This window comes from Oryctolagus cuniculus, chromosome 1, assembly GCF_051225735.1.
Source record: "Oryctolagus cuniculus isolate XC-2025 breed Fujian yellow rabbit chromosome 1, ASM5122573v1, whole genome shotgun sequence".
Lineage (NCBI taxonomy): Eukaryota > Metazoa > Chordata > Mammalia > Lagomorpha > Leporidae > Oryctolagus > Oryctolagus cuniculus.
In genome coordinates, this window is record NC_142867.1 from 232,312,649 (window position 1) to 232,340,588 (window position 27,940).

Genomic DNA, 27,940 nt, shown 5'->3' on the forward strand with positions numbered 1-27,940 from the left:
TTTTAAGTCTGCGGCCAGGTCTCCCCTGTGGGCTCACTGCTGAGCCTCTCAGACACTGAGCCTGGGAACTCCCACAGGGGCCAAACGCCCCCACCCAGGTAGTTTCCCAACACCACCTGCTCCTATCAGTTCCCATCACATGCACGCCAGGAACAAAACCCACAGCCTTGCTCCCCAGGGCATCTCCGGGACAAGCGCTGGTGCTGCGCTCCCAAATCTCGGTGCCCTGGGCAGGTGCAAGGCGCTGGGGCCGCCCCGGGGCTCCCCGCCTTGTACAACGCAGACACCCAGGGACTGAAGGGTGCTCCAGGAGTGCGCGCAGACATTAGCTCCTCCTCCTGGCCATGCCTCCCACCCATGGGGAGGTGCCTGCCGCACTGTGGCCCCAGCCCCGGAACCATCAGATGGACAGAGGCTGAGGATGCAGATGGCCGCAACAGCCCGGGCTGGGCCAGAGCAGGGAGCCTCGTCCTGGTCTCCCCACGTGTGGCGGACCAAGCTCTTGGGACGTTATCCGCTGCCTCCCTGGACACACCAATAGGAAGCTAGACCGGAAGTGCAGCAGCTGGGACCAGAACCGGCGCTCTGCCAGGGGACGTGGCCGTCCCAGGCAGGCCCGCCCCGCTGCGCCACACACCAGCCCCCTAGGGCTCCATTTTACCCACAAAGGGACATTTGTGCAAGGGGGTGGGGGGACCGGAGGCTCTCCAAGGCTCCTCCCCAGCCCTCACCAGAGCGGGGAAGCCGAGAGACGCAGCCAGAGAGAGTGCAAATAAGTTAGAGCTTTATTGCGCACGGAAATTATTGGAGACGGAGGCCCCGCCCACGGTCCAGGCCAGACAGGGAAGGGGGGAGGCGAGGCCGCGCCGGCCAGGGCCAGGGCAGGGCTGGGACCCACAGCCCCTCCTCCAAGGCCCGAGAACTGGCTGGGCAGGCCCCGGCTGCCCCCCTCTCCAACCCCGGGCAGGGCAGGCACTTGTGGGGAGCCGCCGGCCGACTCCGCGGTGGGGGGAACGCCGGGTGTGGCGGGGGAGGGTCCCCGGGACCACGGACCCCCGGGCGGGAGCCAGGCTCCTCCGCTCAAGGCCTCAGCTCTGCCTTCCACTTCTGCAGCTTCTCGTCCATGGCGCGCAATGTGGACTCGTCCTGCAGGGACGCGGCTCCGTGGGACCCCGCCCACGCTCCCGGGAGGCGGCAACCCCGCCCCGCCATGCCCCGCCCTCACCTTCACAAAGCAGAAGCGGATGTAGTGGTCGAAGTGCTGCTGCTGGGGCTGGCTGAAGAAGATGGACACGGGGATGGCCACCAAGCCCTGCGGGAGGACAGCGGCTCTCAGCTCCCGGACAGCCCCTCCCAGAGCCATACCCGGGCAGGGGAGACCCCCAGGCCTGTCACCCAAGCCCCTTCTCGTGTCCATGGAGGCGGCGGAAGCAGAGGGCGTGGCGGGGGGACCACGCAGCAGGCAGGGCGGGGCCAGAGAGGACAGAGGCTTTGGCATCACGGGTCAGCGCTGGGCGGACCTCGCAGGAACAGGCCAACTCCTCCACGCACAGACGGGATGACTGACACCCAGACGGGGCAGGAAACCCTGCCGCCACCACACGGCCCCCTTGTGCAACCAGGAGCTCCCCGAAGCAGGTGGAATCCTACACCGGGGTTCATGCCAGGGGCTGGGCTGGACTCTGGCCCATCACAGTGCACACCCTGTGCAACTGTCCACGGCGGCCCACCTTGTTCTTGATCATCCACTTGACGAAACGTCTGTCGTAGGGCTCATCCGCAGCACCGGGCAAGTCGGGCATCTTGCTCTCTGGGGGGTGAGGGCCACGCTGAGCCTTAGGCGCCCCCAGGCCCCGCCCCGCCCTGCCCGTGGGAGCAGCCAGGCCCACTCACTGAAGTCCGAGATGTCCGTGATGAGGAAGTAGCTGCCCTGGGGGATCACGGGCCTCAGGCCCACCGCCTGCAGGCTGCGCGCCATGTGGTCGCGGCGCCGCTGCATGGCCTGCGGGAACTGCACGAAGTAGCTGCACGGCTGGCCCAGGTGCTGCAGCTCCCGCTCGAAGCTCAGGGCCACGGCGGCCTGCGCGGGGTGCACGGACAGGTCGGGGGGGGGGCCCTGCCTGCGGGCCTCTCCCTATGCCCGCCCCCCCGTGGGGGGCTCCCGCCCCTCCTCACCTGGCCCTGCGTGGGGCAGTGGAAGATGGAGTTCTGGTGCACAGTGCGCAGGTGCCTCATGAGAGCGTCGGGGCCCAGGGCCCAGCCCACCTGCGGGAGCAGCACGGGTGGGCGGGACCCAGGGCCCAGCCCACCTGCGGGAGCAGCACGGGTGGGCGGGACCCCTGTGCCATCCCCGGGCCCACCCAGCCGGCCCCACCCGGTCCACTCACCTTCCAGCCGGTGGCGCTGAAGGTCTTGCCGGCGCTGCCGATGGTCAGGGTCCGCTCCCACATGCCGGGGAGGCTGGCTGCACGAGGGAGAAGCTGCTGGGTGCGGGCAGGGGCAGCGGCCTGGGCCCTCGGCGCTCGCCCGCCCTAAGCTGTTCCCCGGAGCTCTCGGACCTCGCGCGGCGCGGCCCAGGCTCCAGCCCCGCCGGGCTCACCGATGCTGGTGTGCTGGTGGCCGTCGTAGACCAGCCACTGGTAGACCTCGTCGGAGATGCACAGCACATCGTGCTGCCGGCACAGGTGGGCCACCAGCTCCAGCTCGGCCTTGGAGAACACCTGTGGGGCCCAGGGAGGCCAGACCCCTGCCGCCGCGGGCCTGTGTGCACTGGCCCCGAGTCCCCACGGGCACCGGGAGAGGCCCCTCACCACCCGCAGGGTCGCCCCCAGCCCTCACACCCTCCCTGGGGAGCCTGCCCTGCCCCGGGTGTCCCCATGGCCCGCCCACTTCACAGAGGGAGAAGCTGAGTCCCCGGGGCAGCAGGTCAGGGAGAGTGGGGACCTGGGCCGGTCCGGAGGGGCTACCGGGAGGAGGCGTCTCGGCACCTTGCCCAGGGGGTTGTTGGGGGTGTTGAGGACCAGGGCTTTGGTCCGAGCGGTGAACTTGCTGGCCAGCTCCGCGGGGTCCAGGCACCAGTTGCTGCTGGAATCTGGCTCCTTGTCTTGGGAGGGGCTCTGGGAGGTGGGAGGGGTGGCAGTACTCACCCACCTGGCTTTCCACTCCCCCACACCTCTGCCCCCACCCACTCCACCTCCCAGGGCCCACGCCAGCTCACCCACTGGAGCCATCTGCCCACCCACTCCCTGCCCGGCATCTTACCGGCCTCAGGGACACGAACACGGGGCGGCCCCCAGCCATCAGGGTCATGGGCTCGTAACAGTCAAAGAAGGGCTCCATGATGATGACCTGGCGCGAGGACCGGATCAGCGGGGGCGGCGCCGCCCCGCCCGCTCCCCCCAGGCCCGCCCGCTCACCTCGTCTCCCTCGTCCACCAGGGCCTGGAAGGCTGTGAACAGGGCCCCGTAGGCGCCCACGGTCACCAGCACGTTCTTGAGCGGGTCCAGCTCCTGGCCCAGCAGCTTCCCGAAGAAACTGGCCAGGATCTCCGTGAGCGGTGGGTAGCCCTGCCGGGACAGCGCGGTCAGCTGCCGCTAGGGGGCGCCGGCACTGCAGGCGGCGCCGTCCCCGCTGGTGGGCTTTAAACGAGCAAACCTTCCAAGGAGAAATCTGACATCTATCAGTCATGAGTTAGGGTTTTATAGCCTTAAAATACTTGTTTATTTGTTTTAAAGTACTTTTTAAAAAAGATTTCTATTATTATTTGAAAGGCAGAGTTAGAGAGAGACAGAGACAGACAGATCTTCCATCCACTGGTTCACTCCCCAAACAGCCGCAATGGCCAGGGCTGGGCCAGACCAAAGCCAGGATCCAGGATCTTCTTCCCCGTCTGCCACGTGGGTGCAGGGGCCCAGGCACTGGGGCCATCTTCTACTGCCTTCCCAGGTGCATTAGCAGGGAGCTGGATGGGAAGTGGAGCAGCCGGGACTCGAACCGGCGCCCACATGGGATGCTGGCGTTGCAGTGGTGGCTTTACCCCATACGTCACAACACTGGCCCCTGAGAGTATTTTTTTAAAACAAATTTTTGAAAGAGATACAAAGAGACAAAGATCTCCCACCCACTGGTTCACACCCCCGAAGTCAGGAGCTGGGAACTCCGCCCAGGGCGCCCACGGGGGTGGCAGGGGCTCAAGCACTTGGACCATCATGCTGCTTCCCAGGGTGCATCGGCAGGCAGCTAGGAACAGGGGCAGGGCCAGGACTCCCCCAGGCGCCCTGACACGGATGCGAGTGTCTTAACTGCTAGGCCGAACGCTCCCAAGACCCCTGTTCCAATCCAAGGCTGGCAAATATGAAGTATATGGCCCTTTACAGAAGGGGCTGGTCCCATCAGCAGCCTGGCTTTTGGGTTTGGTTCCGGTGTCACCTCCTCCAGGAAGTCTTCCCTGATCTCTACCTTCCTCCTCCAGTTTCATTCCCTTTCCTGCTTCCGGCCCCCCACCCCCCCACTCCACTGCCCGGATCAACAGCCTTTGCTGTAGCTGGTTTCTCCTCTGCTTTCCCCACTCGGCCTTGAGGCACAGGGCCTGGGACAGAGGGGGTGTCCAGGAGGCCCGCCCTCCCTCCCGCAGGGCCGGCGGCGAGGCGGGCACTCACGAACGCCCTGGTGTACTGGTTCAGCATGAAGTCCCCAGTGACGGCCTGCCGGAAGGCTTCCAGGGCGAAGTCCGGGGGCGGGAAGTCGGGGAAGCCCTGGCCCAGGTTCACGGCATCACACTCGCTGGCCAGCCGGACGTACTCCACCCTGGGTGACAGACGGAGAGCTGGTGGCCCACGCCTCCGCCCCCACCCCCTCCCAGGGCGGGACGAGCGGTGCCCGGGGCTCATGTGGCCAGCAGGTGTGTGCGGGGGTCCGTCCCACGCTGGCCCAGGCCCTGAGCCAATCACGTGGAGCTGCCCAGGGGACTTCAACCTTCTTGACGACCACCCACAGTCAGAAACCTCTGAGCTCCCTGGCCCCAGGACGCACGGCTCAGCTGCGGGTGCCGACCGCTGGCCCGGCCTGGCCTGCTCCTTCGTCCAGAATGCTTGCCACAAACCCTAACTCGTCAGTGCATTCGCTGTGTCTGTGCGGCCCGTCCTGCTGCTGGGCCACCACGGGGACCCGGAGCTGAGTTAGCACCTGCCGTCTCCCGGTCAGCGCCCGCCATCTCCTGGTCAGCACCCACGATCGCCCAGTCAGCACCCGCCGTCTCCCGGTTAACACCCACTGTTAGCACCCTGCCATCTCCCGTTTAGTGCCCGCTGTCTCCCGGTCAGCGCCCACCGTCTCCCGGTCAGTGCGAAGGCTCGGCCCGCCCTCCGCTTCACGTCTGCCCGGCCCCAGGTTAGGCTCTTGGCCTCCCTCTGGACAGACTGGGGCCCCACCAGCTCCAGCCCCACCATTGCGACCTTCCTCCTGGCCTTGCCGCGTGGCCTCTCGGGGAAACCGGAGAGCGGCTGGGGGTGAGGAAGAGCCGGAGCTGTGGCTCTGGGCTGGCTGGGAGCCGGGGCAGCCAGAGTCAGGCTTGGCGGGGCTAGACTGGTGTCAAAATCAGTATCATTTATAACACGTTTTATTTATGTTCTTATATATTTGGTGTTTTTTTAATTAATTTATTTGAAAGGCAGAGTTACAGAGAGTCAGAGGCAGAGAGAAAGAGAGGTCTTCTATCTGCTGGTTCACTCCCCAGATGGCCACAACGGCCAGAGCTATGCTGATCCGAAGCCAGGAGCCAGGAGCTTCCTCTGGGTCTCCCACGTGGGTGCAGGGGCCCAAGGACTAGGGCTGTCTTTCACTGCTTTCCCAGGCCACAGCAGAGAGCTGGATCAGAAGTGGAGCAGCTGGGACTCGAACCAGCGCCCATATGGGATGCCTGCATTATAGGTGGTGGCTTTACCCGCTATGACATAGCACAGGCCCCATATACTTATATATTTGAAAGGCACAGCTGGCGCCGTGGCTCACTAGGCTAATCCTCCGCCTTGCGGCGCCGGCACCCCGGGTTCTAGTCCCAGTCAGGGCGCCGGATTCTGTCCCGGTTGCCCCTCTTCCAGGCCAGCTCTCTGCTGTGGCCAGGGAGTGCAGTGGAGGATAGCCCAAGTCCTTGGGCCCTGCACCCCATGGGAGACCAGGATAAGTACCTGGCTCCTGCCATCGGATCAGTGCGGTGCGCCAGCCGCAGCGCCGCCGGCCGCGGCGGCCATTGGAGGGTGAACCAATAGCAAAGGAAGACCTTTCTCTCTGTCTCTCTCTCTTTGTCCACTCTGCCTGTCAAAAAAAAAAAAAAAAAAAAAAAAAAAAAAAAAAAAAGGCACAGCGAGAGAGATAGAGAGAAAGGATCTATCCACTGTTCACGCCGTAAATGGCTGCAACAGCCAGGTCTGGGCCAGGCCGAAATCAGGAGCAAGGAGCTCCATCCGGGTCTCCCACGTGGGAGGCAGGGGCCCAAGGACTTGAGCCATCACTGACTGTCTCCCAGGGTCGCTTGGATCACAGGCGGAGCTAGGACTTGAGCCCAGCACCCTGACAAGGGCTGTGAGCACCCCAAGTGGCCCTCAGTGCCCCACCGCGGCTGCTGCCCGAGAACATCGCGTCCGTGTACAGCCTGTCGCTCCCCTCTGCCCTCAGGGCTCCGCAACGCCCTGGAGCCAGACAGCTGAGGCTCAGGGTGGGCAGAAAGTCGGCCGAAGCCACGGGCAGCACCGGACTCAGAGCTGGGTGGTGGATGCCCACGGCTGCAGGAAGCCAGGCCCTAGGGCCCGAGGCTGGGCCTCCAGGGAACGAATCCTCGGGCTCCCACCCCGGGGCCAGCCCTGGGCCTCCGGGCGCTCCCCTCCCGCCCCAGGCGCTCCTTCCAGGCCCCTGCTCAGCCCCGCCCAGGAGGCTCGGCTGCTCTCTTCCCTCTCTGTAGGAGGAGACCGGCCACAGGCCCCGCCTCTGCCAGGCCTGCCCCCCCCGAGCCTGTGATGCTGTGACAGACACACCCGGCCTTGGCTCCTAAAGCCTTGTACTCTCCAGTGACCTGGTCTACTGTATGGCAACCAGATGACTGGGGGCCCTGGATGGGGACCCCAATCCTCAGGCCCCGAGGTGGGCTGGGCAGTCAGGGAGCCCAGACATGAGCAGAACCGCAGGGCGGGGAGGGGGCTGAAGGCCGAGTCGACCAGCCAATGGCCGATAACTGATCAACCACTCCTCCGTGATGACACTTTGGTGAAACCTGCCGGACCCGTGGGGTTACAGCCCGCTGTGCGCTGGCAGGGGCACAGGAAAACCGACCTGTTCTGGCCCGGATCCTAACCCTTACCCGCAACCAGGGCCACACGGCTGCCCCGTGCACCCCACAAGGGCACAGGGCTGGGGCCTAAGGACCGGGCCGGACTCTGCAAGGCCTTTGGGGCTGGCTCTGCTGTGCAGAGAACGCGGGGCGCCCGGGGGAAGACGGAGGTGCAGGATCTGCATGGACCCGGGGCCTGCACACTAGGGAACTCAGGGGGAAGTGGTCCCGGCTCTTCCCAAACTCACAGGCCAGCACAGGGCTCGCTGCACCCGGCCCAGGGTCGGGGTGATGATCAAATCTGCTACAGACGTTTCCACTGCAGCCAGCGCACCACCAGTGTGGCAGCCCCGGCGTGACCTGGGCCACGGCCACTGCACCAGAGTGACAGTTCCAGCGTGACCTGGGCCACAGCCACTGCACCACCAGTGTGGCAGCGCTGGCGTGACCTGGGCCACGGCCACTGCACCAGTGTGACAGCCCCGGCGTGACCTGGGCCACGGCCACTGTACCACCAGTGTGGCAGCCCCGGCGTGACCTGGGCCACGGCCACTGCACCACCAGTGTGGCAGCCCCGGCGTAACCTGGGCCACGGCCACTGCACCACCAGTGTGGCAGCCCCAGCGTGACCTGGGCCACGGCCACTGCACCACCAGTGTGGCAGCCCCGGCGTGACCTGGGCCACGGCCACTGCACCACCAGTGTGGCAGCCCCGGCGTGACCTGGGCCACAGCCACTGCACCAGAGTGACAGCCCTGGTGTGACCAGGGCCACAGCCACTGTACCAGTGTGACAGCCCCGGCGTGACCTGGGCCACAGCCACTGCACCAGAGTGACAGCCATGGCATGACCTGGGCCACAGCCACTGCACCAGTGTGGCAGTCCCGGCGTGACCTGGGCCACGGCCACTGCACCACCAGAGTGACAGCCCCGAGTGACCTGGGCCACGGCCACTGCACCAGTGTGGCAGTCCCGGCGTGACCTGGGCCACAGGTGCTGTTTTCCCAGGGTACGTCTCCCTTTTGTATTTAAAACGTATTGAAAAACAAGCGAATATGGGTACAGCTCAGTTCACAACCCAAATGTCCGTCAACTGAAGACTGGACCAGGAAATTATGGGATAGGTACACCATGGACTACTACACAGCGGTACAGAAGGAAATGCCGTCATACGTGACACAATGGACGAATCTGGGAAACATCACTCCCTGCCCTAAGCCGGCCCCAGAGGGACAAGCCCCACGCTCTGCCTGACCTGTGGCAGCAAACAGAGCCCCGAACCGGCCATCTGTGGAAGTGAAATTAACCCTTCGAGATCCAATGACTTGGAACAGCCTTTGTCTCGACTGCTAAAGGGACAGTCTTTCCCACACAATTACTTTTTCCTTAGCATAATCGTACGTGTATAAAGTTAAGTGAGAATAGGTCTTAGTGAAAATAAGACTGGGAATGGGGAGGGAGACGGAGACGGCGGGAAGAATCACCGTGTTCCTAAGCTGTACTTAGGAAATGTGGAAGTTTGTATTCCTTAATAAAAGGTTTCTGGGGAAAAACCAGGACCTGGGGTCCCCACTGGGGATGCCTGCGTCACGTGTCGGGGCGCTGGGTCACGTCCTGGGCGCTCTGCCTCGTGCCACGGCGCCTGGAAGCAGCGGGGCACGGCTCCTGTTCCCGGGCCCTGGCGCTCAGACGGGGACCAGGACGGGGCTCCCGGCTGCTGGCTCCAGCCTGGTCTGGTCCCGGCCAGTGCGGGCACTCGGGGAGTGAACCAGCAGGTGAAGATCGCCCCGGCTCTGTGTCTCCTCTCTGTCTCTCGGCCTTTCAAATAGAAGCACAGCTTGAACTAGTGAGCCCTGCAGACGTGTGGTGAGGGCCGCCTGGGTCCGCCTCCCTTGGCTCTCACACTGGGCACACCACGGGGGGTGGTCCCAGCAGTGCCTCCCACAACGGTGCTGCGCCTGCAGGTGTCGTGTGTGTGGCCTCCTGGACAGCTCGGGCCCTGCAGACGGCTCCTGGCCCCTAACGCCACGGCAGGGCCGCGGAAGATCACCGCACCATGCCGCTCGGGCACTGGAAGCAAAAAGCCTGCAGGGTGGATGCGTTTTTCTTTTCTTTTTAAATGTGTGTATTTTTGATCCACGGAGGGAGGGGTCCACAGATGCAGACCCTGCACCTGGGTGACGGCCACTGCACGGCGTTCTCCCTGACCCCTCAAGGCCCCTCACAGAGGCAGAACTGTCCCCAGCCTGAGCCGGGAGCCGACGCTCAGAGCAGATGAGCCACCCATCTCAGGGCCACAGCCCAAGAAAAGCAGAGACTGGAATCCGACACTTTGGGTCTCGCCCCCTCCTGCTTTGTGAGCGCCACGGCTGTCCTGGGTACCACCGCGCGGCTAGTGAGGGCCAGCCCCTGCCCGAGGGGACACCCACGCACCCCCCAGCCCCGCCGGCTCACCAGGGGTTGTGGTCGATCCCGGTCAGCCTTCGGGCCTGCACACGCTTGGCCATGGCGAGCTGCAAAGAGCAAGTGGCAGGTCAGTGTTGGTCCGAGTCACCCAGGGCGCCTGCCCCCCACCCGCCGTGGCCCCCGTCCACCGGCTCCTAACATGCCAGCAGCCCCAGTGCCACGTGTGCTGACACAGAGCCCTGACAGCCTGCTGAAAACTTGCCGGGGCTGGCGGTGTGGCGTGGCAGGTAAAGCCACCGCCTGCAGTGCCGGCATCCCATACGGGCGCTGGTTGGAGTCCCAGCTGCTCCTTCCGATCCAGCTCTCTGCTATGACCCGGGAAAGCAGTGGAAGATGCCCAAGTCCTTGGGCCCCTGCACCTGCGTGGGAGACCCAGAAGAAGCTCCTGGCTCCTGGCTTCGGATTGGCACAGCTCCAGCCATTGCGGCCATCTGGGGAGTAAACCAGTGGATGGAAGACCTCCCTCTCTCTGTCTGTAACTCTGCCTTTGAAATGAATAAAAAAAATTTTTTTTAAAGAAAACTTGCCCCAGGACCCAGGAAGGGCAGAGGGCGGCGACGGCACCGGCAGCAGCTTCCACCCCCAGACCCCTGCTAAGCTCTTCCGTTTAACTCTCAGACAATCCTGCTGGGCCCATTCTACAGGGGAGGAAACTGAGGGAGGAGTGGGGGGAGTGACGTGTTCAAGGTCACACGACAGATACACTCAGCCTCGGGGGTCAGAGGGTCTTACCCCCACCCCCCCGACTCTGCTCCCCTGCGTTTCTTCCAGGACAGCCCCTGGTTCACCCGCAGGTGTGCAGAACTGGCAAGGCCCGAGGGCCACCAGACCCTGAGCCTGCCGTGGCGGTGACCTGGGACAGGGGCCAGGGTGCCTCCTGGCCTGTCTCCCATCAGAGCAAGGGGAGCACGGGTCCGCTCCCGCGGGTCTAGCAGGCCCCCCCCCCACTCTCCCCAGCCACCCGATGCGGCCAACAGAGCCTTCCTGTGGCTAACGGTCTCACCCAGTCCCTTAGCACGGTCACTGGGCGGGGGGCGGGGCGTGATAACCTCCATTAACGGGTGGAGACACTGAGGTGACGCTGTGGCAGCTACGGCCCTGGGGCCCAGCACTGGAGGGGAGCCCCCAGCCCACTGTGGGAAGGCCAGGTTTTCCCGCACCAGAATCCTGCTGGTGTGAGCGAGTCCGAGGCCAGCACGGCCGCTCTGACCCTCCAAGGAAGCCCAGAGCTCAGGCGCAGGCCGGGTGCTGGGCACCCACCCAGGCGTCTGAATGGAGGGCAAGCCCTGCCGGGGAACCTCGTGAGAACACGTCTGGCCAGCGATCGCCTAACGCTGAACAATTTCTCACTCACCATTTCCTCACTGTCCAAATTTTTCTAAAATAAATGTTTGCTCGTATGATTAAAAATTGTAGGGGAAAAAGTCACATTTTAAGATTTATTTTATTTATTTGAAAGGGGAAGAGAGAGAGAGAGAGAAATATCATCATTCCACTAATGGTTGCAAATAGGTAGGGTTGGGCCAGGCCAGAGCCAGGAGCCAGGATGAGGCCAGGACAAAGCCAGGGGACCAAGCACTCGGGCCACCTTCAGCTGTTTTCCCAGGTGCATTCGCGGGGAGCTGGATCAGAAGTGGAGCAGCCGGGACTTGAACCAGTGCCCGCATGGGATGCTGTTGTTGCAAGCAGCGGCTTAACCCACCGCGGCACAGCGTCAGCCCCAAAGTTACGTGGTGGAAGCCTGTTACCTGTGACTCAGTGATGCCGAAACAGGCTACAAAGTTGTAAGTTCAGTATGAACGGTCTCTGCTTTATGTAAAAAAAAAAAAAAAAAAAATCCACCACCCTGATATACATGAGCATTTGTGTATATATACACATTTTTACGACGTGAGCGGAAAAAGAGTTTGGAAGAAACAACATCAAATTGTTGCCAGGGCTGGGGCTGTGGCGCGGGGGTCACGCTGCGTCCCATGGCAGAGTGGCTTCGCTTCAATCCAGCTCCCTGCCAATGCGCCTGCGAGGGGAGGGGCTGGTGGTGCTTGGCCCCCGTACCCACGTGAGAGACCCGGATGGAGCTCCTGGCTCCGGGCACTGGCCTGGGCCAGCTCTGGCTGTCGTGGACATCTGGGGAATAAATCCAAGGAAGAAAGTTCTTCGCGCGTGTGTGTATGCGTGCGTGTTTGTGTGCGTGTGTGTGCGTGTGTGCATCTTGTCTCTCCCTCTCTGTCACTCTGCCTGTCAAAGGAAAAAACAACAACAAAAAAACCGTAACAAAGAATTGCTGACAAAGCCCCCGGGCGGTGGAATTATGGGGGATTTCAGTTCTGTGTGCGTGCCCGTCTTCCCCTCCCAACGTCTCTCCTTGTTTTCATTTTTGCCTGACACAGGCGTGGGCTGCAGCGTGTGTTCCGATGCCCGAGATGCCTGTGATGGGGGTGATCGGTACCCCGATCACCTTCACCGCCTCCGTGTGGTGAGCGCCTGTGGGACAGCTCAGGACCACGTCCTGGGTGCCCGTCTCCGACGCCGAGTCTTTCTGGGGAGCCCCCATCCGGTGGGTTCAGCGTGTGTGTCTTCTGCACAGCTCTCTGAATGCAGATGTGTGTCCCAGCCTGAATCAGCAAACGGGCACAGCGGTCGGAACAAGGGCGGCGCAGCCCACGTGATGTCAACCGGGCTTAGGAAGCGGAGAGAAATAACGGGGCGCCCTGGAAACAGGGGGTGCTCAGGGAGTGGCCTCCAGGTGCATCCAAAGTGCTTGGACCAATAAGGACATTAGTGTGTGTTCTTGGGCTTGCGCACATAGCACATTCATTTGGCCAACATTGTCGAGCACCTACTGTGTACCAGGCGCTGGGCTGTGCCCGGGGGGCATCGGAGGGGCAGCAGCACCCACGCAGGCTGTTCAGATGCAGAGCCACGCACTCCAGACTAGAGAAGCTAGAGCAAGAGACAGACCCACATCCAGGCGGCAGTCAGGGAAGGCTTCCTGAGAGAGGCGGCTCATGCACGGCTTCAAAACTGGGGTCCAGCTGGATGCCAGGACCCGGGCCATGCAGGCGGCAGAGCGTCGGCGCTGCGGCACTTACGGTCTGGTGCAGGCACCGGGCGGGCGAGGCTCCAACCTTCTTTCCCCAGAGCGGCCTCAGCAAGTGCACGCGGATGCCGGCTGCGTTCCCAAACATGCTTCCCCGGGCCACGGGGCGCCGCCGGCTCCTCCGCTGGGGGCAGAGAAGGGAAGAGGGCCGGCCAGAAGTGGCCGCGTGCTCGGGACGTGGTCCCCCCGCCACCGCTCTAACAACAACAAGGCAATGTGGTCACCGCGTGCCCGGCTCAACCTGCACGGTGCTCACGGCCTCGCTGGGGCACACATGCCTGCCAGCAACCAGCCTGGAAGACGCACAGCGCCGCCCGCGGGCCGTGGCCTGGGGAGGACCGTGTGGCACTGCGCACAGTGTCAGCCGCGGCAGCTCCTGGAGCTGAAGTCACATCTCCCCGGCCGGCCTTCTGTTCTGCAGGGAACCTAGGTGCTGGCGTCGGGGCACAGCAGGGGGAGCCGCCACTTGCAATGCGGGAGCGCCAGGTGCGTCCTGGCTACTTGGCCTCCACTCCAGCTTCCTGCTAGCGCACCTGGGAAAGCAGGCAGCAGGAGGGCCCCAGCACCTGGGCCCCCGCCACGCACATGGGAGGCCGGGCTGGAGCCCTGGCTCCTGGCTTCGCTCTGACCCAAGTCCGGCTGTTGTGGCCATGTGGGGAGTGAACCAGAGGATGGAGGACCTCTCTCTCTCTCTCTCTCTCTCTCTCTCTGTCATTTTGCCTTTCAAGTAAATAAATAATCTTTTAGAAAGTGAAAATAGAACCCCCAGATGGGTAGAAGCTATTTGTAACAAAAATAAGAATTTCAAGGGAAGAAGAGCGAGGCGGCTGATGTGCACACGGGTGAGCTCAAGCCCTTGGTCATTACCAGCAGGATGGATGGGGACAAGCGCCGGTGACGAAGCCGGCAGACAGGAACCTCACACACGCCGGTCCCCACGCTGACGCGGAAGCTGCAGACACTTTGGGAAAGTCTGGCCGCTCCTCGAAATCTTTTTTTTTTATTATTTTATTTATTTATTTTTTAACAGGCAGAGTGGACAATGAGAGAGAGAGACAGAGAGAAAGGTCTTCCTTTGCCGTTGGTTCACCCTCCAATGGCCGCTGCGGCCGGCGCACCGCGTTGATCCGAAGGCAGGAGCCAGGTGCTTCTCCTGGTCTCCCGTGGGGTGCAGGGCCCAAGCACTTGGGCCATCCTCCACTGCACTCCCTGGCCACAGCAGAGAGCTGGCCTGGAAGAGCGGCAACCGGGACAGAATCCAGAGCCCTGACCAGGACTAGAACCTGGTGTGCTGGCGCCGCAAGGCGGAGGATTAGCCTAGTGAGCCGTGGCGCCGGCCTGAATACATACAAATCTGAAACACAGGCAGCCACGGGGCACGGCCACTCCACGTCTCGGCACGTGTCAGAGAAACAAAGGTGGGCGCCCCCAGAAGCTCTCCTGTGGCCACTCAGGGTGTTATCTGTACCGGTCAGGCCCGAACACAGCGCAATGAGCCTCCACGGAGGGGTGGCGTCTGGTAACAAAAAGGAACAAAGGAGGAGCCGGCGCTGTGGCTCAGCGGGTAAAGCTGCAGCCTGCAGTGCTGGCATCCCACGTGGGCGCCGGTTCAAGTCCCGGCTGCTCCACTTCCGGTCCAGCTCTCTGCTGTGGTCTGGGAAAGCAGTGGAAGATGGCCCAGGTCCTTGGACCCCTGCACCCATGTGGGAGACCCAGAAGAGGCTCCTGGCTTCTGGCTTGAGTCTGGACCAGCCCTAGCTGTTACAGCCCTCTGGGGATGGAAGACCTCTCTCTCCCTGTCTCCCTCTCTGTAACTCTGACTTTCAAATAAATAAGTCTTAAAAAAAAAAAAAAAAAAAAAAAAAGCCCAATCCCGCGTCTGACATGGACAGCTCCTGAAAACGTTCCGTCGCGTGAGGCCAGAAGCCGCGTAATTCCACTCACACGAGGTGGGGGAGTCCGCGGCGGCAGTCACAGGAGCAGGGGACAGGGACTGTGTCTTGGATGCAGCAGGGCCTGGGTCCCTGCCGCCCACGTGGGAGACCTGCAGAGTTCCCGGCACCTGCTTTAGCCTGGCCCAGACCTGGCTGCTGCGGGCCTCCGGGGAGAGAACCAATGCGTGGAAGCTCGCTCGCTCGCTCTCTCTCTCTCACTCTCTCGCTCTGTCACTCTGCCTTCTGGTAAATAAATCCATCTTTCAAAGACGGCGTCTTGGTGGTGCCCACGGCCACGTGTCTCCCTCCCTGCGGAGAGCCTGGCTGTGCCGGAGGACGCTGAGCCCAGCCACATGGGAGTCACTCCAGGATCGGCCCATGTGGGGAAGGCAGCGCGGTCCCCGGGCAGTGGGCCTCGAGGCCCTGGGTGGGGACACTGTACAGACGGCCACACCCAGCGGGCATCAGGGTGGACCCAAGGGGGGACTGAGCGTCACCTCACAGAGGCATCGCTAGTTGGCTGGGGGTGACCGTGGCCGTCTTCGTCCACTTCCTGCTGTGTAACGGAATGTCTGAGCCGGGTAATTCACAAGGAATGGAGGCCGGCGCCGCGGCTCACTAGGCTAATCCTCCGCCTAGCGGCGCCGGCACACCGGGTTCTAGTCCCGGTTGGGGCGCCGGATTCTGTCCCGGTTGCCCCTCTTCCAGGCCAGCCCTCTGCTGTGGCCCTGGAGTGCAGTGGAGGATGGCCCAGGTGCTTGGGCCCTGCACCCCATGGGAGACCAGGAAAAGCACCTGGCTCCTGGCTCCTGCCATCGGATCAGTGCGGTGCGCCGGCCGCAGCGCGCTGGCCGCGGTGGCCATTGGAGGGTGAACCAACGGCAAAGGAAGACCTTTCTCTCTGTCTCTCTCTCTCACTGTCCACTCTGCCTGTCAAAAAAAAATAAAAATAAAAATAAAAAAAAATAAAAAAAAATAAAAAATTCACAAGGAATGGAGACATTGCTCACCACCCCAGAGCCTGGGAAACCCCACGCTGTCTCGCTGCGACATCGCGGCGGATGGAAGAAGGGTAAGAGAGGACGCCCACCTTGCTTTTGCAACTTTCAAATAAATAAATTACATTTTTTAAATATTTATTTATTTGAGAGGCAGAGGCAGAGAGAGAGGTCTTCCATCTGCTGGTTCACTCCCCAGATGGCCACAAAGGCTGGAGCTGGGCCAATCCGAAGCCAGCAGCTTCTTCCGGGTCTCCCACGTGGGTGCAGGGGCCCAAGCACTTGGGCCATCTTCTACTGCTTTCCCAGGCCTTAGCAGAGAGCTGGATAGGAAGTGGAGCAGCCAGGACATAAACCGTTGCCCATATGGGTTGCCAGCACCACAGGCGGAGGCTTTGCCTACTATGCCACAGTGCCAGCACCCCCCCCCTTTTTTTTAAGATTTACTTGAAAGTCAGAGTGGGGTGGGGGAGGGAAGGGATGGAGAGGGAGAGAGAGACTGACTTTCACCTGCGGTTCACTCCCCAGTTAGCCCCAAGGCTGGGGCAGCGGCAGGTGGACGCCAGGCCTCCCACACGGACAGCAGGGCCTCTTCTGCTGCTGCCTCCTTGGGCCATTAACAGGGAGCTGGATTGAAGGTGGAGCAGCCAGGACTCGAACCAGCGCCCACAGGGGATGCCGGCACTGCAGGCTGGGGCTTTACCCCGCTGCGCCACAGCGCCGCTCCGTAGTCTGGTTCTGATGCTTCCCTCTGTCTTCCAACTGTGTGTGATTTTAGTCTCACCTATTAGGAAAAATGCTAGGAAAATGTGCTTATGTGCAGGGCAGAGACACCTGGTGGAAGGGACACTGACACGGAGACAGAGCCCTCCCTCGCGCAGGGTCACCCCTCAGATGCCTGGGACAGCAGGAGGCTGAAGCTGGCAGCCAGGAACTCAGGTCTCCCGTGTGGGAGCCTGCGCCGGAGTCCACGGCCGGAGTCCACGGCAGCAGGAAGCTGACACCCAGGGCCAGCCCCGGGCATCAAGTCCAGGCACCCCGCTGAGACACGCGCACATCCTCACTGGTGTCTTCACCCCCAGGCCAGATGCCCGGCCCTGCCTTGGTGTCTTCGGCTGAGCGCGGGACCTGCGGTGGCTGGCGTGGCGCAGTGGGTTACGCCGCGGCTCACAACGCCAGCGTCCCGGATCAGAGCGCCAGTTCGAGTCCCAGCCGCTCCGCCTCCGACCCAGCTCCCTGCTAACGCTCCCGGGCAGGCAGTGCGTGACGGCCCAAGCGCGTGGGCCCCTGCCACCCTCGTGGGAGACTCAGATGGAGTCCCTGGCTCCTGGCTGCAGCAGGGCCCAGCCCAGGCCATTGAGAGGCCATTTAGGGAGTGAACCAGAGGATGGAAAACCTCTCTTCTCGTTCTTTTAATCTCTTTTGCTCTCTGTTACTGTCTTTCAAATAAACGAATAAACGTTAAAGCAAGCAAGCAAGTTGGAGTTGCTGTAGTGGACAACAGGAAGTGGTAAGGATTCTTAGTGACCGGGGGCGCACCCCGGTCCCACGGTCAGGTCCTGGGCTCATTCACCCCTCCCCCTGCTCGGCTGGGACAGCAAAGTTAGAGGGGGCGGGAGTGGGGGGGTCTTCCCTCCCCCGCGATGGGTTCTGATAGGCCAGGCTCTGTCTCAATCATTGCTTAGGGGGCAGCCCCTACTAAGAAGTGAATTTGGTAGACTGTTCCGGCATACTTAAACACGCTGCTTTCCCCTCTCCCGCACACGCACTGTGGGAACCTGGCTGGGCTTCCAGAGGTAAGACTCACAGGGGTGCCGGCTGCCACGCCCGGGCCCCGGAGTCCCTCGCCCTTGGACGCGTTCACACCAAGCGCCAGCAACTCGCCCACCACGGCTCGGGCTCTCCGCCGGGTACCCGATTCCGGGGAGCCTTCTGCTCCGTATGCTGTGATTCTCCACCTCCGTCGTTTAAAAATCACTTACGTGAAAGGCAGAGTGACAGAGAGGGGAGAGCGCCCTCCCATCCGCCGGTCCGCTCCCCAAATGCCCACAACAGCCAGGGCCGGCCCGGTTGAAGACAGACGCCGGGAGCTTCACCTGGATCTCCCACGTGGGTGGCAAGCACCCAGGTACCTGGGCCGTCCCCTGCTGCTTTCCCGGGCGCGGGCGCAGGGCGCTGGATGGGAAGCAGAGCCGCTGGGACTCACTGGCACTCGGCCAACAGCAGACGTGCGCACTGCACCCCACGCCCCGCGGCTGCCTTTGTCTCTCGAATTCTGGGAGCAGCCCTGAGACCTCTCTGCTGGTCTGAGACCTGCTGGGTCCCTGCCGAGAGGAGAGGAGGGAGCCGCTCACCTGGAGACCGGAGCTGACACCGCTGTGACCCACCTGGTCTACCATGAGAATGCTCTTCTTCATTTTTAATGAGAAACCTTACTCTTTTAAAAAGTTTATTCATTTCTTTTCATTTTCAAATTGAGAGGCAGAGGTGGGGGATCTTCCAGCCGCTGCTTCACTCCCCAGACGCCTACAACAGCCAGGGCCCAGGAACTCCCTCCGGGTGTCCCACATGGTGACGGGACCCAAGTACCTGGGCTGTCACTGCTGCTTTCCCAAGGTGTGCAGCGGCAGGAAGCCGGACCAGAACCTCAGCTGGGACTTGACCCGGTCCTCCACGCAGGGTGAGGGCGTCCCGCGGCCCCCAGTGCCTGCCCAGAAGGCTCTGACTTTGTCACGAAGGAGAACTACAGACAGGCGTTGATAACCCAGTGACGCACACCGTGGCACGCACACCTACTCTAGAATGTTCCAGGAGCGGCACAGCCGCCTGCACCTCCCGTCCACACCTGCAGCGTCCTTTGAAGGTTCATGGAAAATGCATGTTAAAAAACAACAGAATATGTGTGGGTCCTAGAGATTTCTTTTCACCAAAAAAAACCCTTTCATTTCATTTTTCCACGAACGTTCTGAAACTCCCCCACGAGCTTGGCCCACCGTGAGCCCCCCCAGGCCCCGCCCTTTCCAAACCGAGTCCTCCCCACAAAGACTTTCAAAGCCTCCCTGAGCGCTGGCAGTGGACGACCTGTGCAAAGGTGGGCACCCCCTCCTCCTGCCCGTCCTCCCAACCACGCCCTCGGGCCAGGCCCTGGCGTTGCACTGAGACAACGGTGGGGTGGGCACCGGCCTGGCCACAGAGCTCCCGGTCCCATGGGGGAAGAGACCCCGCCCCCCAGCGGGACCCCTCTCATACAGAGGTGAGTGCCTGCTTGAACCGAGACAGGCAGCGTGGAAACCCTAAGCCCCTGCCCTGCGAAAGCCCCTTTCTTTGCAAACAGGGTGGGGGTGCATCCTAACCCAGCAGGGTCACTGTCCTCGCAAGGAGGGGAGGGAGACAGAGGTGGGGATGTGGCCTCTGCAGGCCGAGGGACGCTGCGGGCCGCCGGCAACACCACAGCCTAGGGACGGGCACAGACGGCTCCTTCCCTGGAGCCTTGGGAGAGAGCATGGCCTTGCGGACGCCCCGAGCTGGGGCTGCTGGCCCCCAGACCCCAGACACGGCCACCTCCCGGTTACAGCAGCCCAGGGAAACTGAGGCAACGGGACACCGGAGGGTGCTCTCCTCACTTGCCCCGGGGACAAGGGGTCGGGGAAGGCTGCTTGGATGCGGCTGAGGCCCAAAGGGAAAACGTACCAGGGCGAGAGGTGGGGGTGAGCAGAGCCTGGGGTGGAAGGCAGCTGTGTGGGCTCCAGGAGCGAGAACCCGGTTGTGATGTTGTTCCTTTCAGCAGAGAAAGGGGCCTTGGACGTGGGTGAATCGTGGGTGCTCCAGTGCAAGTGTGAGTTCGCACCTGTCTCTGTTGGTGTCGTGAGCTTGGGGGTTTAGAGGGGGCGCTTTCCCCGACCTCGCATGGGAAAGAGAGGCCATGGTGGGGGCAGTTCCAGCCGCAGGCAGAAAGAGTACAGTGGCTCCAGCGGCAGCCCCCACCCAGCCCCTCTGCCTGATGCAAGGGGGTGGGGTGGGGGAATGAGGCGGCTTGTGGGCATGTTGTTCCTGAAGCTGCCAGCAGGGGGAGCGCAGAGCCAGTCTTGCGGGCCAGCTGGCCCTGGAGGTGGGGCAGTGAGGGGTGCTGGGGGAGACCCGGCGTGAGGTCTGTTGGTCTCCTAGTCTGGAGTCCTCCTAAGACTGCGAAGGAACCAGGAGCCTGCACAGGGGCCACTCGCATCACCAGGGCCAGCCCCAGGGACGACTCCCCTCCTCTCCTTGAGGCCAGCCTTCCCTGGCCGGCTCCGACGGCCCTCAGCGCTGTCCTCCCGCAGCGATGGCCTCTATTTCCTGCACCCTTCTCTGTGCGGGGCCCACCACGTTTTTTTTCTGGTTTTAGCTTTTGGTGAGGCACGCATGCTACAAACTCCACCATCCCCCCGCGTTTAGGTGCACAGTTCCGTGGTGGTAAGTGGGTCGCACTGCTGTGCAGCCGTCACCACTGGCCCCTCCTTGGGACACTGTTCATCTCGCAGGACTGAAACTGCACCCGGCAGACAGCACTGCCTCCCCCCACGCCCCCAAGTCCCTGCAACCACCCTCTGCTTTCTCTCTCTGAGTCTGACCACTCCAACTCAGGTGCCATCATTTAAAGAAAGTTATTTATTTACTTGAAAGGCAGAGTTAGAGAGAGAACTTCCATCTGTTGGTTCACTCCCCAGATGGCCACAACAGCCAGTGCTGGGCCAGGCCAAAGCCAGGAGCTTCTTCCGGGTCTCCCACGCGGGTGCAGGGCCCCAAGCTCTTGGGCCATCTTCCACTGCTTTCCCAGGCCACAGCAGAGAGCTGGATCAGAAGTGGAGCAGCTGGGGCTCGAACCAGCGCCCATGTGGGATGCAGGGAAGACCCCACCAAGATGCTAAACCACACACCCATGGCCACAGCTGACAAGGAGCAGAGCCCAGAGCCAGCAGGGACTCCACCCAGCCTCACACAAGAACGGCAGGAACCCCAGCACCACAGCCATCGCCCGCTGTCCCCCAGGACGCACAGGACCTGGGGTGCATGGGGGAGGCAGAACTGAAGGCAGCAGCTCGACCACTCGGCCCAACGCCCACCACGGTCACATACGTGACAATGCTCCCTGATGCACAAATACTTCGCTTTTTACAGAGTTCAAACACAGAACAGCCACACAACCTGGCAAATTCTACCCCTACGAATGCACCTCAGAGAAGAGCAAACTTGTGTCCACACAGAAATGGCCAGGTGTCCGCAGCACCAGCACTGCCCACAGCCGCGGAGTGCAAGGAACCCCGTGCCCCGACAGATGAACGGGCACAGGGCACTTCCATTAGTGGGACAGATGAACGGGCACAGGGCACGTCCATCAGTGGGACAGATGAACGGGCACAGGGGGCACGTCCATCAGTGGGACAGATGAATGGACACACAGGGCACGTCCATCAGTGGGACAGATGAATGGGCACACAGGGCATGTCCATCAGTGGGACAGATGAATGGGCACACAGGGCATGTCCATCAGTGGGACAGATGAACGGGCACAGGGCACTTCCATTAGTGGGACAGATGAACGGGCACAGGGCACTTCCATTAGTGGGACAGATGAATGGGCACAGGGCTCTTCCATTAATGGGACAGACGAATGGACACACAAGGCACGTCCATCCTATGGGACAGATGAACGGGCACACGGGGCACGTCCATCAGTGGGACAGATGAACGGGCACGGGCACGTCCATCAGTGGGACAGATGAACGGGCACACAGGGCTCTTCCATCAGTGGGACAGATGAACGGGCACACAGGGCTCTTCCATCAGTGGGACAGATGAACGGGCACACAGGGCACGTCCATCAGTGGGACAGATGAACGGGCACGGGCACGTCCATCTAATGGGATATTAGTCAGTCTTCAGGAGGAACAACACACGGAGCCATGCCACAGCGTGCACGAACCACAAAAACATCACAACACAGCAAAGAAGCCCAACCTGGAAGGCCACGTACTGTTTGAGTCTTTCTACATGATTTATGCAGCACGGGCCGACCCACAGGGAGAGGATTCGTGGTGACTGGGGGTGGGGCAGTGGTTTTGGATGGGTACAGGGAGTTGTACTGGGGTAGTGGAAAAGTCTGGAAACTGGAGGGGTGGAGGAGGCACAACCACTGAATCTCTGCTTCAAAATGGCGAGCGGTGTGTCAACAGAATTTCAACTCTTTTTTTTTTTTAATATTTATTTATTTATTTGGAAGTCAGAGTTACACACAGAGAGAAGGAGGTCTTCTATCCACTGGTTCACTCCCCAAATGGCCACAATGGCCGGAGCTGAGGCAAACCGAAGTTAGGAGCCAGGAACTTCTTCCGGGTCTCCCATGCAGGTACAGGGCCCCAAGGACTTGGGCCATCTTCCACTGCTTTCCCAGGACATAGCAGAGAGCTGGATTGGAAGTAGAGCAACCGGGACTTGAACTGGCGCCCACATGGGATGCCGGCACTGCAGGTGGCAGCTTTACCCACTATGCCACAGCACCAGCCCCTCAAATCAGTTTTTAAAGTGTGTGGTAATAAAAAAAATCAGAGAATATAAATCTATTTGCATTTTTAAAGATGTATTTATTTGCTTTGGTGTTCTTAAACTTATTCATTTGAAAGGAAGAATGAGAGAGACAGAGAGATCTTCTATCCACACTGCTTCACTCCCTATATGGTTGCAACACTCAGGGCTGGGCCAGGCTGAAGCCAGGAGCCTGGAGCTCCATCCAGGTCTCCCACGTCGGGGCAGGGGCCCAGGCACTTGGGCCGTCCTCCACCACCTTCCCGGGTGCATTAGCAGGGAGCTGGATCAGAAGCAGAGCAGCCGGGACTTGAACCAGTGCTCAAAGGGGACGCCGGCGTCCCACGTGGCGGCTGGCCACAGCTCCCAGCATTTTATCCTTGGTGCTCCAGGGATGTCCTGAGATGTCCTGAGATGTCCCCCCGAAGCCGCGGCTGGGTGGCCTCCTCCGGGAGGTCGGGACACCGGGAGCTCTTCCTCACTCAGCCGTGCCTGCACAAGCAGCGGCCAGCTGGCCCCGGCGCCCGCATCCCAGCGCCAGCAGCTGCTCGGGCTGCTCCGTGCTGTTCCGGCCGCATTCCACCTGCAGTCCCTCTGCTCCTGGTCTGTCTGCTGTTGGCCAATCCCCTCTGCGGATGACCCGGTCTGGGAAGTGTCCCGTGGCTTTATCGCAGGGCGCCAGGGGGCACGGCGCCGTGCTTCTCCACGTGAGCCAGCCACGCGCCTGTCATCTCCACAGCCGCCTGCAGGAGCTCCTACCGCGTGCACTCGGTCACAGGTAACCTAACGCCGCAGCTGAAACTGAGCCGGGCCCGTGCTGTTTAACCAAACCACGGCACCTAAAACTCACTCACATCGAACTGTGCCGAACAAGGAGAGCTTGGTTACGTGCGCAGGTTTGTGCCCGACGATGCTTCAGGGGGCAGCAGCTGATTAGGGACTGGACCTGCGGCGGGGACTCGGAAGTCCCACCCAGTCTGGAGGTCGGGAAGCCGCGGGGTCGGACAGAAGCCGCTGGTGAGCTGTGTGGCTCCTGGCAAATCATTAAACCTTTCGGAGCGTCCTCTCTGCACCCGGGATGAGAGCAGCCGCGTCACAGGGCACGGGTGAGGAATGAGTAACACGCACAGAGCACTCGGTGTGCTACCTGGCAAGCGGTCAGACTGGATAAAGTCCGGGGCCTCGGATAGCCAGTGTCCGACAAATGTCACTACCGTTACGTAAAAACAGATCTGCGGGGGTGCGCGGTGGCGAGGGCGGCTCGGGTGCTCCGGCTGCAGGGCAGGGCTGTAGTCACCCCCCACGTGACCTTTCGCATCCTTCCAGCACAATGTCCAGGCGTGGAAGAGCTCAGGCCACCTCGCGGCCAGGCCAGGCCAGGGGCCTCCCCCAGCGCACACCCCCATCGGCCTGGCAGGGGGCAGGTGCACGGCCCCTGGGTGCCTGTCAGTGGCCCCACGGGGGCGGCCGTCAGCCGTGCCCACCGCCCCTTGGTTCAGCCAAGCAGGCTGTGTTGACATGGGACAGAGTCCAAAGCCACCTCGGCTTGGCTCCGCAGTCAGCCCGAATCCAGGTCGCCTCTAAGTGCCCTCCCCTCAGGAACACACACGCCCTTTCCCTCCAAGGAGACTTTGCACACCCTGGCGCAGGCTGTGTCCCTGAGCCCACTCAGATCCACCTGTGTCCACCCAGGCCCTCCACCTACTGTGCGCCTCCTCCTACTACGCGGCCTGGCCTCCAGTGCTAAACCTCCCAGCCCTCACCACAGCCTACTAGGCAGGGATTAGCGTCCCAAATTGAAGCTCACTCAACAGAGGGCGCCCTGCTGGGAGGGGTCCAACCTCCGGCTGCTGCCTCTACGAGCTCCCGTGCCCACAGGAAACCACCAGGCTCCTGGGAACAGGGGCTGCACCTGTCCGGCTTCCACCTGGTGAGGCAGCCGGCGCCGGCAGGCACAGCGAATGGAGACCCAGGCTGGCCCTGCGTCACCTAAGCCCACCAGGACAAGGGGAACATTTGCTTTGCTGCTTCTCACACTTGGTACCTGGGGTGACACGAGTGCCCCACTGGGCAGAACCGGCCGGCGTCTCGAAGGACACACGGCGTCCCTGGGCCCCAGATGCCAGGGAGCCTCGTTACTGAGACCACACAAACCCTGGCACCTCTAGAGAAGGGGGACGAGAGCGCGGGGACACCAGCTCAGCTGAGACCGGTCCACGACACGAACACCCACAGAAGAGCACGGCTTGGCTTGAGATGCCCAGCTCCGCCACGAACCGACTGCGGGCCCTGGCCCAGGTTCCTCTTCTACAACCCGCAGGGGGCCGGCGTTGGCGCCGCCGCCTATGACACTGGCATCCCAGAGGCGCACCGGTTCGTCCCGGCTTCCCCCTGCCTGCTGATGCGCCTGGGAACGCGGTGGAAGCCGGCCGAGTGCTTGGGCTCCTGACGCCCCTGTGGGAGACCCGGACGGAGCTCCAGGACCCTGGCTGTTGCAGCCACTTGGGGAGTGAACCGTGGACAGATCTTCTCGTCCTGTGTCTCCTTTTCTGTCAATTTGCCTTTCAAATAAATACATAAGTCTTTAACAAACAAACAGAAAACAATACAAGAGTCCGTGGGGGGCCGACTTTCAAAGTGCCCCTGCAGTGAGAGTAACATTTAAACACGTGGGGGGGAGGGGAGTGCAGGTGTAGCGGGTAAAGCCACTGCCTGCAGTGCCAGCATCCCACATGGGCACCGGTTCACGTCCCGGCTGCTCCACTTCCCATCCAGCTCTCTGCTGTGGCCTGGGAAAGCAGTGGAAGATGCTCCAAGTCCTTCGGCCCCTGCACCAGCACGGGAGACCCAGAAGCTCCTGGCTCCTGGCTTCAGATCGGCGCAGCTCTGGCTGTTGCAGCCACTTGGGGAGTGAACCAGCAGATGGAAGACCTCTCTCTGTGTCTCTGTCTATATGACTCTTTCAAATAAATAAATAAATCTTAATGGCATACTAAGGGGAGCCTCGGCCTGTGCGTGCCATATAGGTGCCAGTCCGTGTCCTGGCTGCTCCTCTTCGGATCCAGCTCTCTGCTGTGGCCTGGGAGAGCAGTGAGAGACGCTCTAAGTCCTTGGGCCCCTGCACCTGCGTGGGAGAACTGAAGAAGCTCCTAGCTCCTGGCTTTGGATCGGCGCAGCTCCCACCGGAGCCGGCAGAATGTGTCTCACTGGCACAGCCTCCAGTCACAGGCGCGACCCTGAGCCAGAGGCCCAGCCGGGGGCGTATGCCCGTCTTCGGTCTCTGCGTCTCATCTCCGAGTCACAGACTGAAGTCACTTCCCCTGTGCGCCCCGGAGGCAGCAGGTGACAGTCCAGGTGGGAGCCCCATGGAGTCCCAGCCCCAGCTGTCGCAGGCATGTGCGGAGGGAACCAGCAGACCTCTGTCTGCCTTTCAAATAAATAAAACGATTAAAAATATCTATTTTTAAGTCACTTCTTTGGGGAAGCCCCTCCCCCACCACGTTGTGCCCCCAACCCCAAGGCCCTGGGCTTCTGCCCCAAGGCGCCCGCACAGGGCCAGCTGCCGGGCTGTCTGCTGTCCTTGCTACACGCCAGGACTGGAACCGTGTGCCTGTCCCTTTCTCCACCAGGTCCTCAGCCTGGCGGCTCTGCCAGCACACAGCAGGTCCACAAAGCATTTGGGGCTGATGGTCCCAGGAAGAGACCATGGGGCCCAATGACCTCTCCCCAGAGCGGGGAGGGGGACAGGAGAGTGTGACCTGTGAGAACTCCTGGGGGCAGCTTTCCCATCCCTGGGCCTCACTTTTCCATCTGCAGAATGGGGCTAATCTGCAGGCAGCACGGAGCCCCAGGAAGAGCCTGCCCGGTGCCGGGTCCCAAGGTCGGAAGGGACCGAGCCCTGGACTCCATCCTGGACTCTGCTCCTTTCCACCGTCCACCCCGGCTAGCCTCCCGGACCTGTCCCCGTGTGCAGTCCACAAACTGTACAACCGACCAAAACAAAAAAACAAAAAGCCAGCTTCCTGGTGGTCTCTGTGGAGGGAGGGGATAAGCTGGGATGTGGGCATTCCCGTGTGAACTCTGCCAGCGCTCAGACTCCAGCTTCTCCACCTCCTCCGCGACACTGCCGAGCCCCCCAAGCCCGGGGACCTCCGGGGCCGTGCAGCCGAACCTGCGGGCGCTGCAGAGCCCCCCCAAGCCCGGGGACCCCCGGGGCAGACAGCTGAACCTGCGGGCGCTGCAGAGCCCCCCAAGCCCGGGGACCCCCGGGGCCGTGCAGCCGAACCTGCGGACGCTGCCGAGCCCCCCAAGCCTGGGGACCCCCGGAGCCGGGCAGCCGAACCTGCGGGCGCTCGGCGACGCCGCGGCCTCGTCTCACGCCCAGGGGTCCCCCCGGCCCGGGCACCACGCGTCTCGGCTCCCAGGCAGGCGGCGCATCTCCCCGCGCAACTGGGCGCCCACACCCGCACGGCCCGGGGCGCCCATCACACCAGCGCGGGGCTACCCGCTTGCGGGGTTCGGGAAGCCGCCCCAGTGAGCGCACCCCCCAGCACTTCTCCTTGCAGCCTGGGAGCTGCGGGGTCGCGGGAGCGTCCCGCCGGAGCTATGGAGCCGCAGCCCGGGGTTTCGCGCTCCTTCGTGGTGCGACCGTGGGAGCGGTCTGCTCTCTGCGCAGCGGTTCCGCACACCGATGGCATCAAACGCGTCCAGCGCTCGGCCACAACCAAGCCCTCCCAGCCTCGGCTCCCGGCCCCCGCGCCGGCAACTCACCCGCGCCGCCGCCGCGTCGCCTCCCGTCCGCTAGCACGCCCCGAAGGTTACGGCCGTGCCTGTCTCTTTAAGGGGGCCGGGCCCGGGCCCCACGACTTCCGCCCCGAAGCAACATGGCGTCGTCGCAGGGCTCAGAGCGGGGCGAAGCGCAGAGCGTTCCCCTCAAAAAGATGGAGGCGCCCTGGCCGCCGCGGTCGCGCCCGGCGGTGACGTCACTTCCGGGGCGGAGGAGGCTGAGTGGTGCAGTGAGGGACAAACAAAAGGAGGCGCCGGAGGAGCGCAGTGGCCGGCGGCGGGACGGAGCGGCCGGGGGCTCGGGCTGCCTGCTGGGCGGCCGGGTGCGGCGAGCCCAGGTGAGTGGGCGGGGTGGGGGGGAAGGGCGCGAGCTGTCATCTCCGGAAACCTCCTGGGACGCGCGCCCGGCCGGCTGCCCGGCCCCCGGCGCAGCGGGCAGCTCGAGCGCTGGCCGCCCGGAGGCCTCCCGCAGCCGCGGCGTTCGGCCTCCCTCCGTGCTGTCCGGCGCCCGAGTCCCCGGGGCCCCTCCCTGTCCCCGGCGCCGCGGCGCGCGAGCCCCCTCCCAGGCACCCCGGCGCCCACGTACCGGGTGTTTCCGCCGCGGCTCCCCGTGTCCCCTGTCATCCCCCGGGTGCCCCCAGATCCTCACCCCTCCACACACACGCCCCCCGGCCGAGAGGTTCCTCCTCGGTTTCCGGCCCCCTCCCTCCTGCTGGCCCCGCGTGGACAGTGCCCCGACGTGGTTCTGGGGCCTCTCGGGGCTGGGGGTCCGGGGAAG

At 62.7% G+C, this 27,940-nt stretch overlaps 2 protein-coding genes across 17 annotated transcripts in view; one reads left to right on the forward strand and one right to left on the reverse strand.

The window, feature by feature from the left end:
- Positions 1-767: 767 nt before the first annotated feature.
- On the reverse strand, positions 768-27,786 carry KYAT1 (kynurenine aminotransferase 1). 16 transcript variants are annotated; one of them, XM_089321050.1, is made up of 15 exons: positions 27,148-27,284; positions 12,880-13,084; positions 10,147-10,272; positions 9,776-9,834; positions 4,659-4,806; positions 3,417-3,566; positions 3,262-3,348; positions 2,988-3,116; positions 2,600-2,720; positions 2,388-2,464; positions 2,176-2,265; positions 1,894-2,080; positions 1,731-1,810; positions 1,226-1,312; positions 768-1,146 (listed from the first exon to the last, which is right to left on the reverse strand). In XM_089321050.1, exons 2-15 carry the CDS (start codon positions 12,973-12,975, stop codon positions 1,081-1,083), a joined length of 1,503 nt encoding a protein of 500 aa, XP_089177176.1. In that variant the 5' UTR covers positions 12,976-13,084; positions 27,148-27,284; the 3' UTR covers positions 768-1,080. The 16 variants fall into 16 exon arrangements, with proteins under 16 accessions (XP_089177176.1, XP_089177168.1, XP_089177191.1 ...); XM_089321042.1 differs by having other exon boundaries at positions 12,880-13,011; positions 27,148-27,282; XM_089321065.1 differs by lacking the exon at positions 10,147-10,272 and adding an exon at positions 12,246-12,402 and having other exon boundaries at positions 12,880-13,011; positions 27,148-27,208.
- The window catches only part of LRRC8A (leucine rich repeat containing 8 VRAC subunit A), a 28,009-nt gene continuing 27,436 nt past the window's right edge, over positions 27,368-27,940 (forward strand). Inside the window, exon 1 of the mRNA XM_051838510.3 lies at positions 27,368-27,500. The gene's annotated coding sequence lies outside the window, so the exon portion shown is untranslated. The remainder of the gene's footprint in view (positions 27,501-27,940) is intronic.